Below are 19508 nucleotides of genomic sequence, written 5' to 3'. Positions count from 1 at the left end.
ATGATTGGAGGTGTTCTTTGCGGGCAAGGGTCTGAATCTTCTTTCTCTTCAGGCAACTTCTACAACATCTCATGAAGCATGGCGGAGCTCGCCCTCGGCGTCGTCGGTGTAGTGCCAATCGTTGGATTTGTTCTCCAGTCCTACAAGGCCATTTCCAAGACGTTCCGTGACTTCCGGCACTGTTCAACCGTCGTCAAGAGAACCCGGATCATTCTCACGTACCAGGAGAGGATCTTCAAGAACGAATGTCAGTTACTACTGCAGCGTGCGCACCGCGGAGATGATGCAGTCGATGAAATGTTGGACGACCCTGATCACCCCGAATGGATGAACGTAGACCTGGACCGAAATATCACCGTATGGCTGGGCAGCAATCGCGAAGCGTACCTGTGTACTGTAGAGGCGTGCTCGGAGGCGCTCGAGGGACTCCGGGAACAGTGCAAAGAATTTGAGGCTGTGTATGCCCAACAGAAGACGGTATGGATCGAGGTTTGCCCACCGACCAAATGCCTCACTAAACACTATATCAACTTAGGGCGAACGGCTAAAGGACACCGTACGGCGCCTCCGCAAGGTACAAGAAGGATTCAAGATTGCTATCAACGAGGCTGAATACTGCCGAGTCATAGCGAACCTGAAAGAGTCGACCGAGGCCCTCATCTTGCTCAGGACGCAGATCCTGGATCTTGAGAAAGGGGGGACGGCAATCCGCGTGAAGAGCAGACCACCGCCGCCCAACGAATGGGCAAGCGTACAGAAAACCCGCCGCGCATCGCAAGCCCTCCATGAAGCGCTGTCAGAGGCTTGGAACTGTGGACAGGCAGTCCATGAGAGACATTTCGTCAAGCTCTTTACCGAAAGTGAGCTCATCTGCAACGAGATCCAGCTTAGCCTTGCTTTCGCCAGCCAGGACAATGCTCATGAGACGGGATTCAGCACACTGGTAGAGCTGGTCGTGCGGTCTCAGGCGCTGGAACATCCCAAGCTTCCGTCTATCAGGCTGCCTACCGGTAAGGATGTGCTCAGATCGTCCAACCGAGTAATCGAGGTCGACACCGACCTTCCACGAACAGACCCTCAGTCACATATATCTTATGATCTTCGTTCTACAAAAGACTTTTGCTGGGAATTAACGCAGAGGGCTCAGCCACTTCCGCAAAAGGCCGCTACCGTGTGTATCGGCCACCTCGACATCACTACGGACCCAGGCTATAGGTACTCGTTCTTCCCAAGGCTCCATGATATTGCCTGTTGCAACCAAGCGGTATCACTTTCACAGATGCTCAATTCTTCAACATGGGACTCCGTGTCTATTGTGACTAAGCTCAAGCTTGCGCGGGCTCTCGTTCTGGCGATACTCAGATTTCACTCGACGCCTTGGCTTAATGACGTGTGGCGGCTGCAGGATCTCTCTATCTTCTCGCGGAGCCAAGATGATTTGTCTGAAACCCTCGGGACTCTACATGTCGGTGTTGGCCTTGCACAGAAGGACACACGCCGGCAAGTAGCAGACTCAACGGATGAAATTCAGGTGGCAGCGAACCACCAGACTGCGGGGGCGGATTATGACCAGTTGCTCTATGGCGTTGATAACCTCAGCCTGCACAGCCTCGGCGTGGCATTGCTCCAGATTGATAGGTGGCAGAGCTTGGAGATCGAGACGCCCGACGACATTGTTGGGGTCCGGCGGATGTCGAGGTGTCGCTTTTCCCTCGGACCGCAGTACGGCGAGATTACAAGAAAGTGTCTACGTTGTGACTTTGGCCACGGCTACGACTTGACGAAACCGGAGTTGCAGGAGGCGGTTTACAACAACACGATAGGGGTGCTAGAGGAGATGATAGGCGTACTGGATTTCGGCGAGGAGAATGAAGAGTCTTTCTGATTGAGCCATGAGCGCATACATAAGTACCTTTATATGATATCTTCGGTTGTTATGATCTACTCGCCCGGGGGCGTCATGAATGCCATCTCGAATCTGGAGAGTGGTTGGCTAAGTACGGAAGGGGAAAGCATTAGAGCGAGGAGCGAGAACAGCAAGCGCCGGATGGAAATTACGCTGCATAATTCATCAAGGGGCGGGTTGTTAGTGTTCTGTTGAAATCAATTTTGTCGGCACTCCCGTTCAATTTCGCTCAGTGTGTCATGTGTACTTAACAAACGGAATTATTTTCTATTGAGCAACGCTTTTTAGTCTCTCCCAGAAAAAAATCAACCTTCTCATTGGCTATCCTGAATCACCAAAAACTGTCCTTTGGATCAAGCTCTCGCGAAATGAGTAGTACCTTTTTTGTCTTCAAACTGCTAGTGCGCAAGACCATCGATGCAAATTTTCGCATATAGAGAGTCGGTCAAAACTCGCAATACTGCGTTGTGCTTGCCCCATGTCTCGTGTGAGTAATTACCACGAATAGGACAAGCGTTCAACTCAAGGGGCATGATGGTTCACCCTTTTGCTACGTACATGAAGGTTAAAAACTTTTTTCACGTTAGATGGAGATTGGCATACAAATTTAAATTCGTTAAACCGGGCTCGAATTCCCAATAATCACTCTCCTATGTAATTGGTATATTTCAACCATAATTCATCTCTCTTCAGTTCCTTCATGTCCTCGTCCCTCAAACACACCGCAAGTGCTATGCTTCCATCTGGTGCCTTGGGGAGCAGATATCCAAGACTTTCCACTGGTGTAAACTGTGGTCGTCGAACCGACTCTGGCTTCCGTAGCTCCAAGCCAAAGTCCTGCTCATAAAGGTCGAGTTTCGCCCACGAACTGAACGCCAAGTCCCTATCGAGACGAAGGGCACCGGTGAAGGAGAAGATGCTCTTATCAACGGCCTGGTCTATGAGCGTCGCCAGTGCCCGCACACCATAACTCAAGGTTTCGGGGTCCACAGTCGATCGCAGTAGAGATGCCGCTTCCCCGAGGGGCCTTTCGACAAGGTTCTTAATCGTCATGGAATTATTCGTCATGCTTTGGATGAGTCCCGGGAAAGTCTGAGGGATTCCCATGTAGCCTCGCACATTTACGGCTCGGGCGAGCTTGGATTCGTCGTCGGGCGACAGACGTTTTGCGCGGATACGAGAAATGGACTGCCAGACGAACGCGGTGACTGCGTCGTCTGTTGTAATGTACCCCGACTTGACAGTTTCTGAAGCCAATGACTTCAAGGCTGATAGCGAAGCTGATGAGAAGTCAAAATAGGCCCAGCTGCACGTGGCAAGCGCCCTTGATGGCGTCGTTGATGGCTTAATGATCATCGCATCGGTCTCGGGCCCTCCACTATATCCTTCAAGGAGGGGAATGATGTTGTGGCGTGTCAGGTTCCCAGTTGCTACTTCTTCTTCGGTGAATCCTTCATGTTCACACGCCTTTGATAAGAGCTTGATGAGTTGCCCTTGTCCGGTGCCATCCAATACCTGATGGTGGCCGAGGAATGCGAGAATGAGCCCGCCCCTGATGAAAGTAGCCTGGATGATGAAGACTGGTTCTGGTTTCCCCACCAACGTCGGGTCGATCGGCAGAGTCGGGCGAGGACACACGATGCTCTCGTCTATCATGCTGAAAGGGAAGTTTGCAATTTTCATATCCTGCATCGACGGTGCTGATGAATCCGTTCGTAAATCTTTGATAATGAAGGGCGGGGTTGCTTCATGTGGTGCGATCTTGAAGATGCCCGTATTGCCGTCGCTTGCGCCCTCATTGACGATCTGCCCGGCAACCCAGGGAAAACTTGCAGTAAGCCGCTTGAGACCGATCGAAAGGGTTTTTGTGATGTTTGCATATGAGTGGTCATCTTCGACAGAGAAGCACACCGCTATCTGCGTGTATATTTTCAAACCTGGCTGCTGGCCGAGGATCTCAATCGGTTCGTTCATCTTGCTCGTTGTGACTTGGGCTATGGTGGTCGTAATTGGTGAAGCTGCTCTGAAAACTCTCAAATAGGAGGCCTTAGGAATGCCGAAATTCACATAAACTCTGTAGGAGATGATATAGATGATATTCTCTGGAATCAGAGTCAACGAAGGAGCAATAGCGTTATGGCTATATGCTTACTGAGAACTAAGAAACATGGAGCATTAAGTATGTAGGGATGAACGAGAATGAAGTCACTGCAGCAGCAATGTAGCCAAGCGGGGATGAGCCTGCCCAAAAGAAAGGGCGCAAGCATTCGATTGGTTCGTTTATTTCTGAACACTTCTGGTTCATAATGATTCATCCACATCCTTGAAGTGCTCAGGCACCACCAAACCTACGCCGCTTTCTCACCTTTGGCTAAAAGATGCAACGAAACGTCCAGCCATCGGATGGCAACCTGGCTGACTGACCCTAGTACAAGTTATTTCCGGGAGGTCTCGGGAGTTGATTCTTCTTCCCATGCCTTGCGCCCGGCTTTCTGCGCCGCAGACTGGGGGTCGTGACAGTCAGCCAAGAGATATGGACAAAAATCAGCTCGCTAAGAGGCGCTGATGCTCTCTTCAGCCCCTGGTCTCACGCACACCCGGCGAGTCGGCGGCTGAAGCACCGACATCTCAGGCGCCAGGCGCCGCTCCGACGGCCGGCGAGTCGGCGGGGTGGTCGCCGATGCCGCAAATGCGACACGACCTCCGCTAACAAGCTCTATGGATTTGCAAGCTTGCCTTCAGTGCCGTGATGGTTCGGAACGAAGAAGAACCGATAATGTGAATACCAATGGTCTTCAAGTATATAACGAGAGGGCATCTCAGTATGTCCACAATGGCTCAGCCTTCATCATCATCAGCTTTTTGAGCAACTCCAGCCCCGCCATTCATCTCTCAGCTCGATCACGTCTTACACCCACTCCCTATCAACAATTTCGCAATCATGGCACAGACACAAGCACACGGCACTTGCGACCCCAAATTCCAACAGGTACGCAAACAACTCCAGGACAACATCGACTCAGGGGCAGAAGTCGGCGCTGCCATCGCTGTGAATATCGATGGCCAAGATGTTGTAGACCTGTGGGGTGGGTTCACGGACAAGGAACGCACCCGGCCATGGGCCGATGACACGATTGTCACCATCTTCTCCTCCACGAAGACCGTTCTCAGTCTCGCGGTCCTCATCCTCATCGACCGTAAGGTCCTGTCGATTAATGACAAGGTCTCGAAACATTGGCCTGAATTCGCCGCCAACGGCAAAGGAGACATTGAAATCCGCCATATCCTCTCCCACACGTCGGGGGTCTCTGGCTGGGATGCCGACGGGCCGCTCTCCTTCGACGACATATCCAACCTCGACGAGGCCGCAGCAAAGCTAGCTACGCAAGCGCCGTGGTGGGAGCCTGGTACCGCTTCTGGATATCACTCATACACATTCGGCCACCTATTGGCAGCTATCGTCCGTCGCGCGACGGGATCAACGTTGAGGGACTTCGTCGTGGACGAGATCGTGAAGCCGCTGGATGCAGACTTCCACTTTGGCGTGTCCGAAGAAGAGCTTTTCCGGACGACCAATATCATTCCCGCACCCATGCCTACCCTCAGTCCCGGCATGGGTCCCCAGCCGGGTTCCATCACGTTCAAAACCATGAACCCCCCGCCCTTTCCATCGGACTTTGGCAACGGCCCTGCCTGGCGCCGTGGCGACATTCTCGCAGGGAGCGGGCACGCCAACGCCCGCGCACTCATGCGGATCCTCTCGACACTCAGTCTCGGTGGCATCGTGGACGGCAAACGTCTGCTCTCACAGGAGACTATCAACCTCATCTTTGAGCAACAGTCCAACGGGATTGACCTTGTCATTGGCGCGCCCATTCGCTTTGGTGTCGGATTTGGCATCACGGGCGAGGGCGGTACAACCGTTTCTGACTTCCTGCCCAACGGACGTGTTTGTTTCTGGGGAGGCCTTGGCGGTTCGTTCGTTGTCATGGATCTGGACAGGAAACTCACCATCACATATGTGATGAATAAGATGTCCATGACGGGCTTGGGAAACACTGCTGTAAGGTCTTATATCAAGGCCATTTACAAGGCATTGGAGGATGAGTGAGATTTTATTATGAAGCTCCGCAAAGCCATGATCGTTTGACCCCGAATCGAAGATGATGCACTAGAACTTATCGCATTACCTACGATACCAATCACTCGGACCATCCTTCTACGGATTTAGTAATCATGGTCAATGTTTTTGCAAGGGTGAGGGCCAGGAATGCGTCAAGATTGTTGCCTCAGTGAGACTTAGCTCCTCATGCCCCGCTCTCAGTAGGCAGAAGTTTTGGAATAAGCTTCTTGATATCATTCAAGTAATTGCAATTGGCTGATCAACAGAATCAGCATGAGTTCCGCATTGTTTGATGTGTACTTGGTGGGCCCAGATTTTAGCCGTGAGCCGGACTGACATCCACCGCATATGCCATGCAGCATTAATCCACTGATGTGCGCCATTAACACATCGACGGACTGTTTGTGGACCCGCATAATTCGAACATTTCCCCAACGCGACTGGTTCGTGTATGCTTTCAGATAAACAGGCAGCAAGTATTCCGATGCCGCATTATCAGCCAACAACCAACCAGCCGTCCTCCCCCTCACTACGTACCTTAGGCAGCAATTTACTCCGGAACCAAACGACACTTGTCCAAGAGGGGACTAGAACAAATCTTTTGTTTTGGTGGCTTCAAACGGTTTGTAAGTGCTTCAACATGTTATAAAGAGACTAATAAAAGGGCTTCCGTCGTCACATGAGACCTGACCTCACTCAGATTGCATACAGTACGCTCAGCATCTTGGCTTCCTTCACTCTCATCTCACGCTGGACACTCTGAGCTTCTAGATTTAAAAGTCTCATCAGTTTCGAAATTTCAACGAAGACGGAAATATGTCTGCAGCAACTGTTGTTCTCATTACCGGAGTCAATAAAGGCGAGTTGACCTCCCCATCTTGATGCCGTATCTCGATACGGGGTTTCAACATGTCGCATCTAACCAACCCATTAGGTATTGGCAAGGGGCTGTTGGAAAAGTACCTTGCCCGGCCGAATCACACGGTCATCGGCAGCGTACGCGACACCAAGGCCCCAGCATCGCAAGACCTAGACAAACTACCCAAGGCAGAAGGCTCGCGGCTTCTTCTCGTGGGCATCGACAGCAGTTCACCAACCGATCCGCTACAGGCCCTCAAGGACGTCGAGACAGCTGGAGTTGGGCATGTAGACCTCATCATAGCCAACGCCGGCATGGGTCCGCTGCCTCCCAAGAAGTTGGACACCGCCGAAATTGAGACCGTGGAGGGGGCCTTGCAGGTCAACACTCTGGGGCCCATCCGTCTCTTCCAGGCGTTCAAACCGCTTCTCGACAAGTCCGCTTCGCCCAAATGGGTATCGGTGTCCAGCGGTGCTGGATCCATCACCAACTGCGAAAAGTACATGGCGTTTTACGCCGGTGCGTACGGTGTGTCCAAGGCCGCTCAAGATTGGTTTACCGTGTAGGTCATTATGCGACGTTGGGTGGGAGACGGGCTTCAGAGATCAGATGGCTTACAATTCGTTCAAATCAGGGCCATCCACGCTGGCAATCCATCTTTGGTCGCTTTTGCCATTCACCCCGGGTAAGTCACTCCAGAAATTGAGGCGGCGAGAATATGCTGACACTAGACTTAGCCACGTCCAAACGGACATGGGTAACATCGGTGCCCAGATGGTGGGACTCAAAGAAGCACCGCATACAATCGAAGAGAGCACTTTGAAGACGGTGCAGTTGGTGAGCTACCTTGCATTTCTTCTAATCCCTTTTTAATTTGGCTGACTGATTGAATTGTTAATAGATTGATAACGCAACCCGTGACAATACGTCGGGCAAATTTATCAACGTCATCACCGGTCAGGAGATCCCCTGGTGATTCGCGTTCACAAGCGAACCTAGCACGCCAAAATTTCCCCCCGCGAAACAGAGAACTGTGATTTGAGAGGATTTTATTCGAAATTCGGTACTTGCAAGGTCGCAAATAGATTCCAGAATGATCTTTCAGGCACTGAGGCTTATTGTACGTGGACTCCATGGCCAAAGCAAGGTGCTCCAGTGGATGATACACATAATTACAATAGAGCCGTGTAGTCTAAACTCATCGCGCAGGGTGCGCATCGAAAATACTACGTGCCATTATGGGACTACCTATGAAATGGAATCAACGATGACCCATCTTACTTCGTCAACGGAGCCTTATTGTGCTTCTGAGCAAGATTATGCAGGGGCTTCGGATTTCCTAACTTGCCACATGCCCAAAACTTCCAACACTTCCTTTTGAACCAATGGATTACGTATCTGCAGATCAATCTGAAGACTGGTGGCGCAGGTGAGCAACTCGCCCATTGGTCGCCTTCGAAAGCAACCTTGTGGTTTGAAATTCTTCTGGCAGACCCTTGATCAGTTCGAGGGCATTCTGCGACGGGAAATTGGATACGTCAGCAAAAGTCACGAACATATAAAGTAAATAAACACAAATCACCATGTTTTTCTTATCCTCCTCTTCCAACCTTTTTCCCAGGGATGCCATCTCGTCCGCAATAAATATCATGAGCTCCAGAATACTCGAAATCTCATCTCACTGATGTTTCGTAAACACATTGCCGAAGGCATCAATGATGTTTTCAGGCTTTGCGGCATTCAGATTCTACCTTTATTCAGTGTTGTTAATTCAAACGAGTGAAATCATGATGACAGCTCAACTGTCAGAGCAGGTCCATCTGGGAATGCTCCGGAGGTTATCCACTCCTCCGCCGCCTGTGGGGCCGATCCACCGGTCGCACCATTGGCGATGCCAGGCATCGGGGGCATCGGGACTTAGTAATAGTAGCTCTACGAGTTTAGTCTGCTTGATCCCACACATCATATCTTCTAAGCTGAACCGAAAGTGATAGCACGTCAAGCATCCTGGCACCCGAAGACCATAGCAAGCTCTCAGGTTCCCATTTTGAGGTCGGCTTTGATCATGTAATTGTGAGAATGGATAGTATATACGAAATGAATATTTACAGCGAAGTATAGATATCAGCATAACCTGAAAATCAGTTTAACCCATCCCAAAGCACCTTTCTCGACCCGCGACACACTCGACGGTGCGCCACATCTCCCACCCCCTTACGCAGCATACCCCTTGAGCAGGGAGTTGTAATAGGTGTAGCCCGTGCCGGACGGGGGCTCAAAGCCGTAGATGTAATTATTCCACCATGGCCCGGCGGCCCACCATGCTGCCCCAGTCCACACGTCCGAGTTGGCCTTGAGGTAGTCGAGCATGCCCTTGACGGCAGTCTGGCACTGGCTGTTGGCGCCGCCGGCGAACTCGCCCAAGAAGCCAATCTTGCCATTCTGGCGCAGCCAATTCGTGGCCGCGGTGACCCTCTCGACACCAATCGTCGTCGATACACACGCCGTGGAGGTGCCGGAGCTGTCCGAGTCGAGGTACTGGTGCATTTCGTAGACGATCTTGTTCTGCGGGTCCGTGAGGGCCTTCATGTTGTCGTTGACCGTGAGCCACGACCAGGCGCCGGACCACTGGTTTCCTTCGACAAAGATGTACTGGGTTGCCCCTGCGGCGCGGATACCGTCAATGGCGGCCTGGTTCAGGTTGAGGACCAAGGTTTGGTCCATGGTGTTATACTCGTTGTTCGTGTCAAAGATGACGTGATCGTTACTCTTAAACTGAGTAGCAAAGCTCTTCCACCACGTCTGGAAGGCACCTGTGTCGGTGATGATGTTGTCGTAGAAGCGGCCGTAGTTGTGGGGGTCCAGGATAGCCCAGCCTCCGCTCGAGGTAATGTGGTTGATGACGTTTGTGAGGTTTTGCAGGTATGCGGTGTTGAAGCCGGCCGTCAGGGAATTGGGAGTCATGCGCTCCATCTTGAACTGTACGCGGAAGGTGTTATAGCCCTGGCCGCGAAGGGTCTGCTTGCTTGTAAGTCTTGCGGAGTATTACCGAGGTAGGTGACGTGGAAAACTCACCGTGATAGTAGACGGATCGGGGAAGATGAAATCCGTGCCCCAGGTACCAGGGAGCGTCTTCTCTCCAAACTCGCCGCCGGCCTCGTTAACACCGAACCACTTCCAGCCGAGAGAGTTGACAGGGGGAGGAGTCGATGTAGCGGTGGGACTGGCGGTGGAAGTCGTCTTCGTGACCAGCGTCGTCGAAGCCGTGACCAGCGTCGTCGAAGCCGAGGGCGTGGCGGAGCCGGGGAGACACTGGCTGTACCATTGGTTTGAAATAATGCAGATGTACCCCGATACACAGGTCGTGGCACCCGTCCAGCCAGATCCACCGCACTGCGCCCAGGGGCCGGCCTGAGCAGAGACCGCGCCGATGAGGGCTCCGAGAGATACAAGATACTTCATGGTGAGCTGCGTGGATTCTCTTCTCTTGGGTATCTGGATAGAGAATCAAAGGTATGTCTCAGCCCTTGGCCTTGCTCGCCTTCTTATACGTCTGAAAACTGAATGGGCATGTTTTCGACCATGCTTCCGTTAATCCTTAGAGTCAGTTCCCTCGGCCCATAGGGCCCTCTATTCCGTTGCACCTTTCCCCTTTCGCCATCGAGTTCACGAACCCCCGTAGGATCGCAGGTGCTTTCTGAGGAGAAGGATATAGACAAGGGTCCCCAGTGTGTTTCTCCTTGGGGGCCGGCATGTATAGAGCCGCAGGTGCCATCAAGCCTTGGTGAGGACGACAGCAACGTCGGACCGGCTCACTGGAATCACACAATCCGGGGGGTTGAGCAGGTGACCTTGAAGAAATGCGACTACATGGTACCAGTAAGAATGTGTTTCATTTCCTAAAGTGGAAGAACAGGTGCTGCAATGTCGGAAAAGTTGTGATTTTAGACGGGAGGTCGAGCCGGAGTAGCTGGCTCCGGGGTTGCATCGGGCCATCGGAACGCACTTTACAGCACATGACTACGACTCGAGCAATTTTCGGTAACGCACAATATGACGAATCCTCATTCACGAACCCACCAGTGACGAATCCGACTTTAATGAAGTTGAGAGTGGGCACAAGGGGTAAGAAGGCCCGGTTCCCGCCGCTGGGAGCTCCCGTCACGGCTCGTCGGTACGTCTCCGTCCTGCCTCGAATTCTGTTCATCCACATTTAGCACAATACTATAAACACAAGACTGAAGAAGTTGGCGCCGAGTCTGGAGTTGTAGATTATTTGGCGATGTGGTCGAGAGTTTTGTACTGACTTGCGTAACCTGCTGCAAGCCTTCGGAAACTTCATGGCTTGGCATCTTGGCGGAACCGCCAACAGCTACTTGAACAATGTCTTTCCATCAATGCCAGATGCAGGTGACGGAACAGTACTGCCGAGACTGTCGTAGATCTGTGCGACGGAAGATCCCTCTTGAACGCACATAGTCTCAGACTTGTGTTTGGCCTCTAAAAGGCGATGAGGATGTATATGGCCACTTGCGAAACAGGACACCGGAAAACAACACTTGAATTCGCAGACATAGTGCTGTATTATAGCCTTCTATTCGGAAGAGAGAAAGCGTTAATAGAGCATTTACTCGGGACAAGCGCAAGATAAGCAGGAGGGAAATGTATACTTGCTGATCTTTTCCTCATCTCAGGACGGCCAGCGCGCTTCGAGGTAGGCAGCATCGTTCTACTCTATCATAGTTTCTTTATTGCAGAGATTTTGTCATATATGTCGTTTAGATGGCTAGTGGTCAAACGGGTGACATCTCTTACATTGTGACCAAGGATGTTGTAGTCTCGAGGACAGGTACTGGTAGGGCGGGCATTCACGAAGGGATTCATACTGCCCCAATATCACCCTGTTCGATATCATGCCTTGCTTTTAAACTCCAACAGCACTTGCGATACTAACCTACCTACATAGACCTGCTCTTCAAACCCGATTAGTCAAAGAGTAAATGCTCACAAGTCAGTCCTTCCTAGGCCGGCCTTGTATGCCGAGAGCGCCCGCTCACGACATCCCTTGTGTTCAACCATTGGCTCAGGGTAGCCTGCCTTTTTCGCCTGAGCGCCAGCACCGCGATCGTATGGAGCATGAATGGCCTTGCCCTTGATGCCCTTCAGCTCAGGCACCCACTTGCGAATGTAGTCCCCGTCGGCGTCAAACTTCTCGCTCTGAAGGAGCGGGTTGAAAATGCGGAAGTAAGGCTGGGGATCGACGCCGACGCTGGCAGAGAAACCCCAGCCACCATTGTTGGAGGCGAAGTCGCCATCAATGAGGGTTTCCATAAACACCCGCTCTCCCATGCGCCAGTCAATGAGAAGATCCTTGGCCAGGAAGCAGGCGACGATCATGCGACATCGGTTATGCATCCAGCCCATGTGGACCATCTGGCGCATCGCAGCGTCCACAATGGGGAAGCCGGTCTTGCCCTCTTTCCAGGCCTTGAAGTCGTCCATATCGTAGGACCATTCGATGTTTGCGTATTCGGGCTTGAAAGGCTTGTTCATGCTGGGTTGGGCTCGTTAGTGATCATGGCTCATATTGCGACGCAAGGGGAACCTTATCCGACATACCACACGTATGGCCAATTTACCAAGACGTGCTTGTAAAAGTCTCGCCATGCCACCTCGCTAATCCAGACGCGGATCCCCTCGTTGCCCGCGTCCAGCTTCTTCGTCTTGTTGCGGTCCCGGGCGTGACGCACGCATGTTCTCGAACTGATGGTCCCACTGGCAAGATGCACTGACAAGTTCGAGGTCCCAGCATCGTGAGGGATGTTGCGTTTGTTGTGATACTGGCCAACCTTTTCCTCGCAGAACTTCTCCAGACGGCTTCGTGCCTCGTGTTCCCCTGCCGGAAAGAAGGCGCGGAAGCGCTTCTTCTGGTCGTCATCGAGCGTCCGATCCACAATCTCCTCCGGGATCTCCGTGTCAAACAAATTGCTGTAGTTCTCCCTGGCGCTGGGCGGGTTCTTCGCGGGCGGATCGTATAGCTCCAGCAGGTCAAGGTTCTCGTGGACGTGCCGGACCCAGGCCCGGAACCAAGGCGAATAGACGGCGTACTGTTTGCCTGCTCCGCTGGTCAATTGCCCGGGAGGAACAACGCACGTGTCGTGCAGCACCTCATACGAGAGTCCTTTGTCGGCAAACATGCGGACCATCTTTCCCTCGCGTCGAAGCTCGTCCACTTCGTACTCCATATTGGCAAACAAGTGGCTGGCGCCCCACTGATCCATGAGCTCGGCGATTCTGTCGGGAATCGTCTTGCGCTTCTCAACGGTCTCGACATAGAGTGGGATATCTAATTTGGCGAGGTCCTTTCTCAGAACATGCAGAGTCCTGAGCATGAAGTCGATGCGGATGGGGGCCGTTAGATGAGCCTCATAGTCCTGGGGGCTGACAATGAACATGGCGATCAGCGGAACCCCTGCCTCCTTGGCCTTTTCGCTTGCCAAAGACAACGATCTGTTGTCTGTCGTCCGGAGATCCATCTTGAACCAGTGGACGACGGCATTCTTTGTCTCGACGGCCTTCCTGGTTTTGGAAGTCTGCTCCAAGGCGGATGTGAGCTCCTCGATGGGTCTGGGAAGCTCGTTCTCGTTGTAGGCGCGTGCTCGGTCATTGCTCATTTCGTGCGGATAGAACTTCCGGAGGACGATTCCATGCTTCTCGGCGTCCTCGTGGAAAGGGTGCGGCTTGCGCAAGGCATCTCCTCCGTTTTGCTCGGTCTTTGTTCTCTTTCTTCCAGAGTCGCTGGATTCCGCGGCGGGTGCCGCCTTGCGCTTCTGCTTGGGTGGCATCGTGGTAAAATAGCGGGAGTACGCTATTGGGAAGTGGTTTGGGTTCGGCTGGTGAGAAATGCAGACCTGGGAAAAGAGCGAGGCGAAACGCAAGGTGGAGGACGAGGCGAAGGGAGGAGGAGCCGGAGCAGCGAAAGGTAAGTGCGCGTTGCCGGGGAGCAAGACGCGACACAGGAGCATAGAGAGTCGAAAAGCGAGGTGTTCCCAATCATAAGACGAATTCTGAATTGGCTGTTTGATTATTGCATAGTACTAACTTCCATCGGCCCTCCCATCAAGCTCTTCAGCTTGCGGAATGGGGATCGATGGGATCCAGCTAGAGACTGGTCCACGATCGGCCGATGTCTTGTGCGTCATCATGTTCCTGAAATCGGGAGATCTGGACATGCATCAGCTCTAGCGTCCCAGGGCCCTGGATTAGCGGGGGGCCCGCCCGATTGAGTCCATTATGGGGGCATTGACTGCAAGGAGCCAAGCTGACTGGCTCTCCGGAACCGCCCGTGCGGCTCGCGGTGAGGGACGAGTGAGGGGCTCCGTATGCTAAACTGGTCTTCGGTGAGCTCAACTACCTACTATAGTACCTTAAGGTAGGGCCAAGCATTGCCAAGCACCATGCAGGTACGTACTGTGCCAGAAGAGGGACCAAGGGACCCGGAGATCAGCCGGACCCACGCAGCATTCGCATGTCACATGGCGATAAGAGCTAGCCCCGTAACGCAGTGTCCGATAAGCTTCTTTCATGTCGCAAGGCAACTGGCGACGTCGAGATCGTCACAACTTGCGACTTCCACGACAAAGACGACATTTTCCCTGACACCCGAACCGTTGTTGCCGATCCCTCCATACGACAGCAAACATGGACCCGGGCCGCAGAGCCATGCTCTCTGGGCGCAGATCACCCAGCCGCAGAGATCGCGAAAGGGACCGGGACATAGCCTCCCCAAGACGCGACCCCAATAATCGCATCACCAAACCCTCGAACCCGCCCCCTTTCTCAAGGCCACGTCAGAACAACAGCTCGAGCTATATGACGCAGGATGAACAGTCTAGACAGTTTGTCGCCGACGAAGACAAGTTCGTTCTGAAACAAGCCAAGAAGAAGGCTGACATTCGAGTTCGGGAAGGCCGAGCCAAGCCTATTGATCTCCTGGCCTTCAATCTGCGCTTCTTCGACGACGACCGGGACGTCTTCGACGACGACGATGCAGACCTGCACCTCAATGTGGCCTCTCCAGAGCAAGTCCTGCAGGGGCTCGACGAATCACAGCTCCGAGAACTGGATTCTGACATCACGTCCTACCACACCCTCGAGCAGAACGACCGCAACCGCGAGTACTGGAAGTCGTTGCAAACCATCTGTGCCGACAGGCGGCAGAAGCTGAAACCGCAAGGCCCAGACGCTCGGGTTGTCAGCACAGTATCCGAAGACGTTGACAAGATCCTGCGCCCCAAGACGTACGAACAGCTCGAGGCCCTCGAGTCCCAGATCAAGGCAAAGCTCCACTCCAACGACGATATAGACGTTGACTATTGGGAGCAGCTTCTCCGCAGTCTGCTGGTGTGGAAGGCTAAGGCCAAGCTGAGAAAGGTTTCCGACGCAATCAGTGCCAGCAAAGCTGCATTGCTCAAGCTGCAGGATCCGGAAAAGGCAAAGGCCCTCGGCCAGCACCAGGCCAACCATGCCGATTCTATTTCGGTTACTGCAGCAGTCAGGAACCTGTCATCTGAACCAAGCAGGACAGAAACAAAGACGGTACCTGTTTCAAGTGCGCCCCCAGGAACAGCTCGATTTACGCAGACGGGCGACGAAGACTTTTCCCAGGCCACCAAAGCTCTCTACGACCGCGAAGTCGCGCGTGGCATTGGCGAAGACGAGGAGATATTTACAGCAGAAGAAACCGTTGCCAGCGGGTCTAAGCCTCAATGGGCCGACAAGCATCGGCCAAGAAAGCCGAGATACTTCAACCGCGTTCAGATGGGCTACGAGTGGAACAAGTACAACCAGACACATTACGACCACGACAACCCGCCACCCAAGGTTGTCCAGGGTTACAAGTTCAACATCTTCTACCCCGAACTCATCGACAAGACAAAGGCGCCCACATTCAAGATCATTCGAGAACACGGTAGAAAAAGGGGCGAGTCTTTTGCCGCAGCAGGGGAGGAAGACACGTGCCTCATTCGTTTCATCGCAGGTCCCCCATATGAAGACATTGCGTTCAGGATCGTGGACCGCGAGTGGGATTACAGTGCAAAGAAGGATCGCGGCTTCAAAAGTTCCTTCGATAAGGTATGTTTTGTGGCGTTCTCTACACCATTTTCGCGCCGTCCTTTGCGTCTAGTTCCTCTCCCCCCATCTCATCCTGCTCGTGGCGGAGTCGACGCGGTGCATATGCACGGAGAGCACGAGAGTCACTCATGGGGGGGCAAGCAAGAGAGCGCCTGCATAACTGTGCCCCTCAACTTTCTCTCTTTTCCTCGTTTCCCCCATCTGCCGTCATGTCGAAGGAACCAACCCTCCATGTCCATAAGCCCGTTCTCCAATGCCGAGAAAGGCGGGCCACGAGGGGGAACCGTCTTTGCTTTCCACCAGCACCGCCGACTCCGCCATCCCACCCAACCCAACCGCCTACACGCGCGCCTCCAAATAGTTCCCCTTTTTTTCTGTCATATTACTGTTACCAACCATCCTGGTCATGGCGTTGAGCTAATCTTATACTCCCTGCAGGGTATCCTGCAACTGCACTTTCAATTCAAAAAGGTAAGGGACAAGTCCCACTCCCACGTTTGATTCACTGATTGCAACCGTACTGACATGATCCCCCCCCCTTCCGCAGATCTACTACCGGAAGTGATTGTCCCCAGAATCGGGCTGGGGGTTGGAAAGGAGGCTCGCTCGTCTCGTCACGATGCATCTACGATGTCACGATGTGACAGAATCAACCGTGTGGGCGGATACATCGGGACGCCTTGGTGTTGGAAGGTTGTTTTTTCTTTCTCTCTCTCTCTGGCCTGGCCAGAAGCCAGAACAGATTGGTGTCTGTTCTCCGGATCGCGTCCGCCTCATCTTCTTGTCCTGCTCACTCGCCGCTCTCACTTTCGCTGGTACCACGTACTATTCCCTCCTCTTTTCCCCCCTCCATCGTTCGGAACATACACCCGCCGACGACCGTAACTGACCGTCGCTGGCCGCGGGCCGACCTCTGGGAAGACAAGAGAATGACGCACAATCACACAGGCGACCGTAGCTCTCGTCTCCAACTAATCAAATACCTCCTTTCCATCTTCTCGTGCAACAATGGGTAGCAGGACGCCAGGGCAACCCTTTTGGGTCTCTTGCTGCACCTTTTTTTGGTGTAGCTGCCTGCCTGGCCCCCACGACGCCAAGTGCTGCCATCCCCGGGCGACTGACATGATCCGAAGCAGTCTTGTATGAAGCTATCCTGACTGGAGTCGGAGTACAATGGCTGCAGCTACTGCTGATCTCCACGCCACCGCAGACGACTCCACTCACGACCCTGCCACGCCTGTCCTCTCATCTCTGGGCTGGCGATCCAACCCCTTCACCGACGTGGCTGTTGGGCATTGACGGTGGAAGATGGGGTACTATGACGAGCAGCAGAGCTCCGGGTACTACTTACCTGGAACGATCGGTCTTCCCCGGTGATGCACAGATGTAAAGGCAAAGAAACCCGAAACACCACTCCTGGGCAAGCGGCCACATTTCGGCCTAGGCGGGATTGAACCTCCACCTTGACTACATGAGTCCCTACTCTAAATCCGTCTCGAGAACTTTGAGGAGCACCATGGACTTTCTAGAATTCGACAATGATCTACGTGTCCGCGGGCTGGCATCAAGAGACCGATCTTCCGCCTGCCTTGTAACTCCTCTACACTGGTACAAACCAGGACTTGGAGGCAGCGCCCATGAAGACGGCTGCGGATGATTGGCCTTCTCGCCAAAGTCAATGCACGCGTCCGGTGTACCTGCTGCTGCTCTCCGAGAAGCTGTTGTTCTGCCCGAAATGCTTCTCAGCTCAAAGGTTGACTGGTTGGTTGTCTACCTGGCCGGCAGGCCTCACTCCAACCATGTTAATGACAGGCGTACATCGTCTGTACATCTCATGTCAAGCTGTACCTGGTACAATAGCCCCGCCACGACCCGCTACCCACATCGGCCTGGCTGTGGATGTGTGCAACAATCTCTCAATGTCTCTCTCTCTTCTCCTCTTGCGTCCTCGTCTAGTGCTGAGGTAGCCTCAGGCTCAGAGCGTGTACCATGCTGGTATCCTGCCGTTGACCTCCCACACTCCCCCTCTTCACCCGCGTCCCGCATGAGGCGGAGGACTGGACTGGCATGGCCGCCATGGTCGTCCCTTGTGGTCACTGGGGCAGAGTTCCGCTCCTGCTATCAAACCATGGTTGCACGCAGACGACCTGGATCATGGGTCGACGGCTCTTAACGAATGGGCTCCAAGTCGGTGGCGTTGTTAGTTCCAACGGTTTTTGCTCGACCTTCAGGGTAGAGACTACAGTGAGAAGAGGGAGGAGAGAGAAATGCAAGACGAATAAAGAAACGTCTTGGAGGCTCTCCGTACCGCCCAATCCAGCTTCAGCTGTCCACATACCTGTTCTTTGGCAACAGGGCAACTCATCTGTTCAGATTTACTCACCTGGTCCCTTCATGGGAATGCAGAAGGGAACGCCTTCTCCAACGTTCCTTCAATCAGCATTGGAGGGAAAAAATTCCATGATCCCGGTCGACAATTGCACTTGTCCCAGACGGACCTGATGGCAGAAGCCACAACCAAGCCTCCATCTGTTTCCGTTTGCATCCACTTTGGAGAATAGAGGCTGCAACGGATCTGTGCATGCAGTGGAGAGCTTGCCGCAGACGTGGATGGGGACCTCCATCTAGTCGACACATACATGGGCAAAGACGAGAGGGAGACGCAGGCAGCAGACGGAATTAGAGAGAGGGCGCGCAGACCAGCAATCTGACATACAGAAGAACATCAGACAGACGCATATATGCACACAAGCATATACACAACAAGCAGACAGACACACATACACGCACACGCACGCACACGCACACATGGCGCCGCCGCGGCTGCGGGAAGACAACGCTAAAACAGGCCAAGCAATGAGCTGGCACACGTTGCTCTCTCTCTCTCTCTCTCTGTTTCTCTCTCCCCCCCGATATCCACATGGCCATGTTAGGCCGACCCCCCTCCATCCAATGTCTGTTCTATCGACAGTCCACACTCCCCCCCATCTCCCAAACTACCCCGGCCCTGCGCCTCTCTTGCTCATCCCAGATCCTGTACGTATCTCTTGTACACAAGTATGGGGCCAAATTGGGCGACATACACATGTTCCTTGCACTACCTACACAACGCTCTTCTACCAACATGGGAACATCTGGAGGATAGGATGGGCCTCTGTCTCGTTAAATCACAACGGGGTCAACCCCTTGCTGGAGGCTCTCTCAACAGCGACCAGCGCTCAGTTCTTGAACCAACATCGTTGTGGTCGCCTCATTAATAACCTCTCGTGTCTCCTCTTTCTTTCTCGAGACGCCTTCCTGAGACGGTCTTCATCCGGAAGCAAGCTCTCCATCATCAACCTGCTGTCTCACCTCGATCATTGTTCAACCTCGACTCCTCCCCCCACCCTCCCTTCATCCTTACAACAACATCTTCAAGTGGTGTCTGTGACATCTTGATCTCTCCCTCGTTTAAAAACGTCTTCCCGCGCAAACTTCTCCCCATT

The 19508-nt window shown here is 53.2% G+C and overlaps 8 protein-coding genes across 8 annotated transcripts; 4 read left to right on the top strand and 4 right to left on the bottom strand.

Annotated features, from left to right (window-relative positions):
• Positions 1-78: 78 nt before the first annotated feature.
• CORC01_03081 (uncharacterized protein) lies at positions 79-1885 on the top strand (the record flags this gene model as incomplete). The annotated part of the gene is made up of 2 exons (XM_022614731.1): positions 79-477; positions 536-1885. 2 exons carry the CDS (start codon positions 79-81, stop codon positions 1883-1885), a joined length of 1749 nt encoding a protein of 582 aa, XP_022478733.1.
• Positions 1886-2548: 663 nt separating this feature from the next.
• CORC01_03080 (trichothecene 3-O-acetyltransferase) lies at positions 2549-3880 on the bottom strand (the record flags this gene model as incomplete). The annotated part of the gene is made up of 1 exon (XM_022614730.1): positions 2549-3880. One exon carries the CDS (start codon positions 3878-3880, stop codon positions 2549-2551), a length of 1332 nt encoding a protein of 443 aa, XP_022478732.1.
• A 967-nt stretch (positions 3881-4847) lies between these two features.
• On the top strand, positions 4848-6017 carry CORC01_03079 (beta-lactamase; the record flags this gene model as incomplete). Its single annotated transcript, XM_022614729.1, has 1 exon — positions 4848-6017. The coding sequence occupies one exon, from the start codon at positions 4848-4850 to the stop codon at positions 6015-6017; it is 1170 nt and encodes a 389-aa protein (XP_022478731.1).
• A 921-nt stretch (positions 6018-6938) lies between these two features.
• CORC01_03078 (aflatoxin biosynthesis ketoreductase nor-1) lies at positions 6939-7864 on the top strand (the record flags this gene model as incomplete). Its single annotated transcript, XM_022614728.1, has 4 exons — positions 6939-7450; positions 7523-7573; positions 7626-7725; positions 7790-7864. 4 exons carry the CDS (start codon positions 6939-6941, stop codon positions 7862-7864), a joined length of 738 nt encoding a protein of 245 aa, XP_022478730.1.
• Positions 7865-9102: 1238 nt separating this feature from the next.
• CORC01_03077 (cellulase) lies at positions 9103-10350 on the bottom strand (the record flags this gene model as incomplete). The annotated part of the gene is made up of 2 exons (XM_022614727.1): positions 9103-9906; positions 9964-10350. The coding sequence occupies 2 exons, from the start codon at positions 10348-10350 to the stop codon at positions 9103-9105; spliced, it is 1191 nt and encodes a 396-aa protein (XP_022478729.1).
• A 1542-nt stretch (positions 10351-11892) lies between these two features.
• CORC01_03076 (DNA photolyase) lies at positions 11893-13913 on the bottom strand (the record flags this gene model as incomplete). The annotated part of the gene is made up of 2 exons (XM_022614726.1): positions 11893-12442; positions 12508-13913. 2 exons carry the CDS (start codon positions 13911-13913, stop codon positions 11893-11895), a joined length of 1956 nt encoding a protein of 651 aa, XP_022478728.1.
• Positions 13914-14589: 676 nt separating this feature from the next.
• On the top strand, positions 14590-16588 carry CORC01_03075 (uncharacterized protein; the record flags this gene model as incomplete). The annotated part of the gene is made up of 3 exons (XM_022614725.1): positions 14590-16023; positions 16462-16494; positions 16571-16588. The coding sequence occupies 3 exons, from the start codon at positions 14590-14592 to the stop codon at positions 16586-16588; spliced, it is 1485 nt and encodes a 494-aa protein (XP_022478727.1).
• A 1827-nt stretch (positions 16589-18415) lies between these two features.
• On the bottom strand, positions 18416-18664 carry CORC01_03074 (uncharacterized protein; the record flags this gene model as incomplete). The annotated part of the gene is made up of 1 exon (XM_022614724.1): positions 18416-18664. One exon carries the CDS (start codon positions 18662-18664, stop codon positions 18416-18418), a length of 249 nt encoding a protein of 82 aa, XP_022478726.1.
• Positions 18665-19508: the final 844 nt, after the last annotated feature.

This window comes from Colletotrichum orchidophilum (assembly GCF_001831195.1).
Source record: "Colletotrichum orchidophilum strain IMI 309357 chromosome Unknown Scaffold_18.1, whole genome shotgun sequence".
Classification (NCBI taxonomy): domain Eukaryota; kingdom Fungi; phylum Ascomycota; class Sordariomycetes; order Glomerellales; family Glomerellaceae; genus Colletotrichum; species Colletotrichum orchidophilum.
The sequence above is the reverse complement of the archived record's forward strand: the minus strand, read 5'-3'. Positions and strand labels throughout refer to the sequence as shown.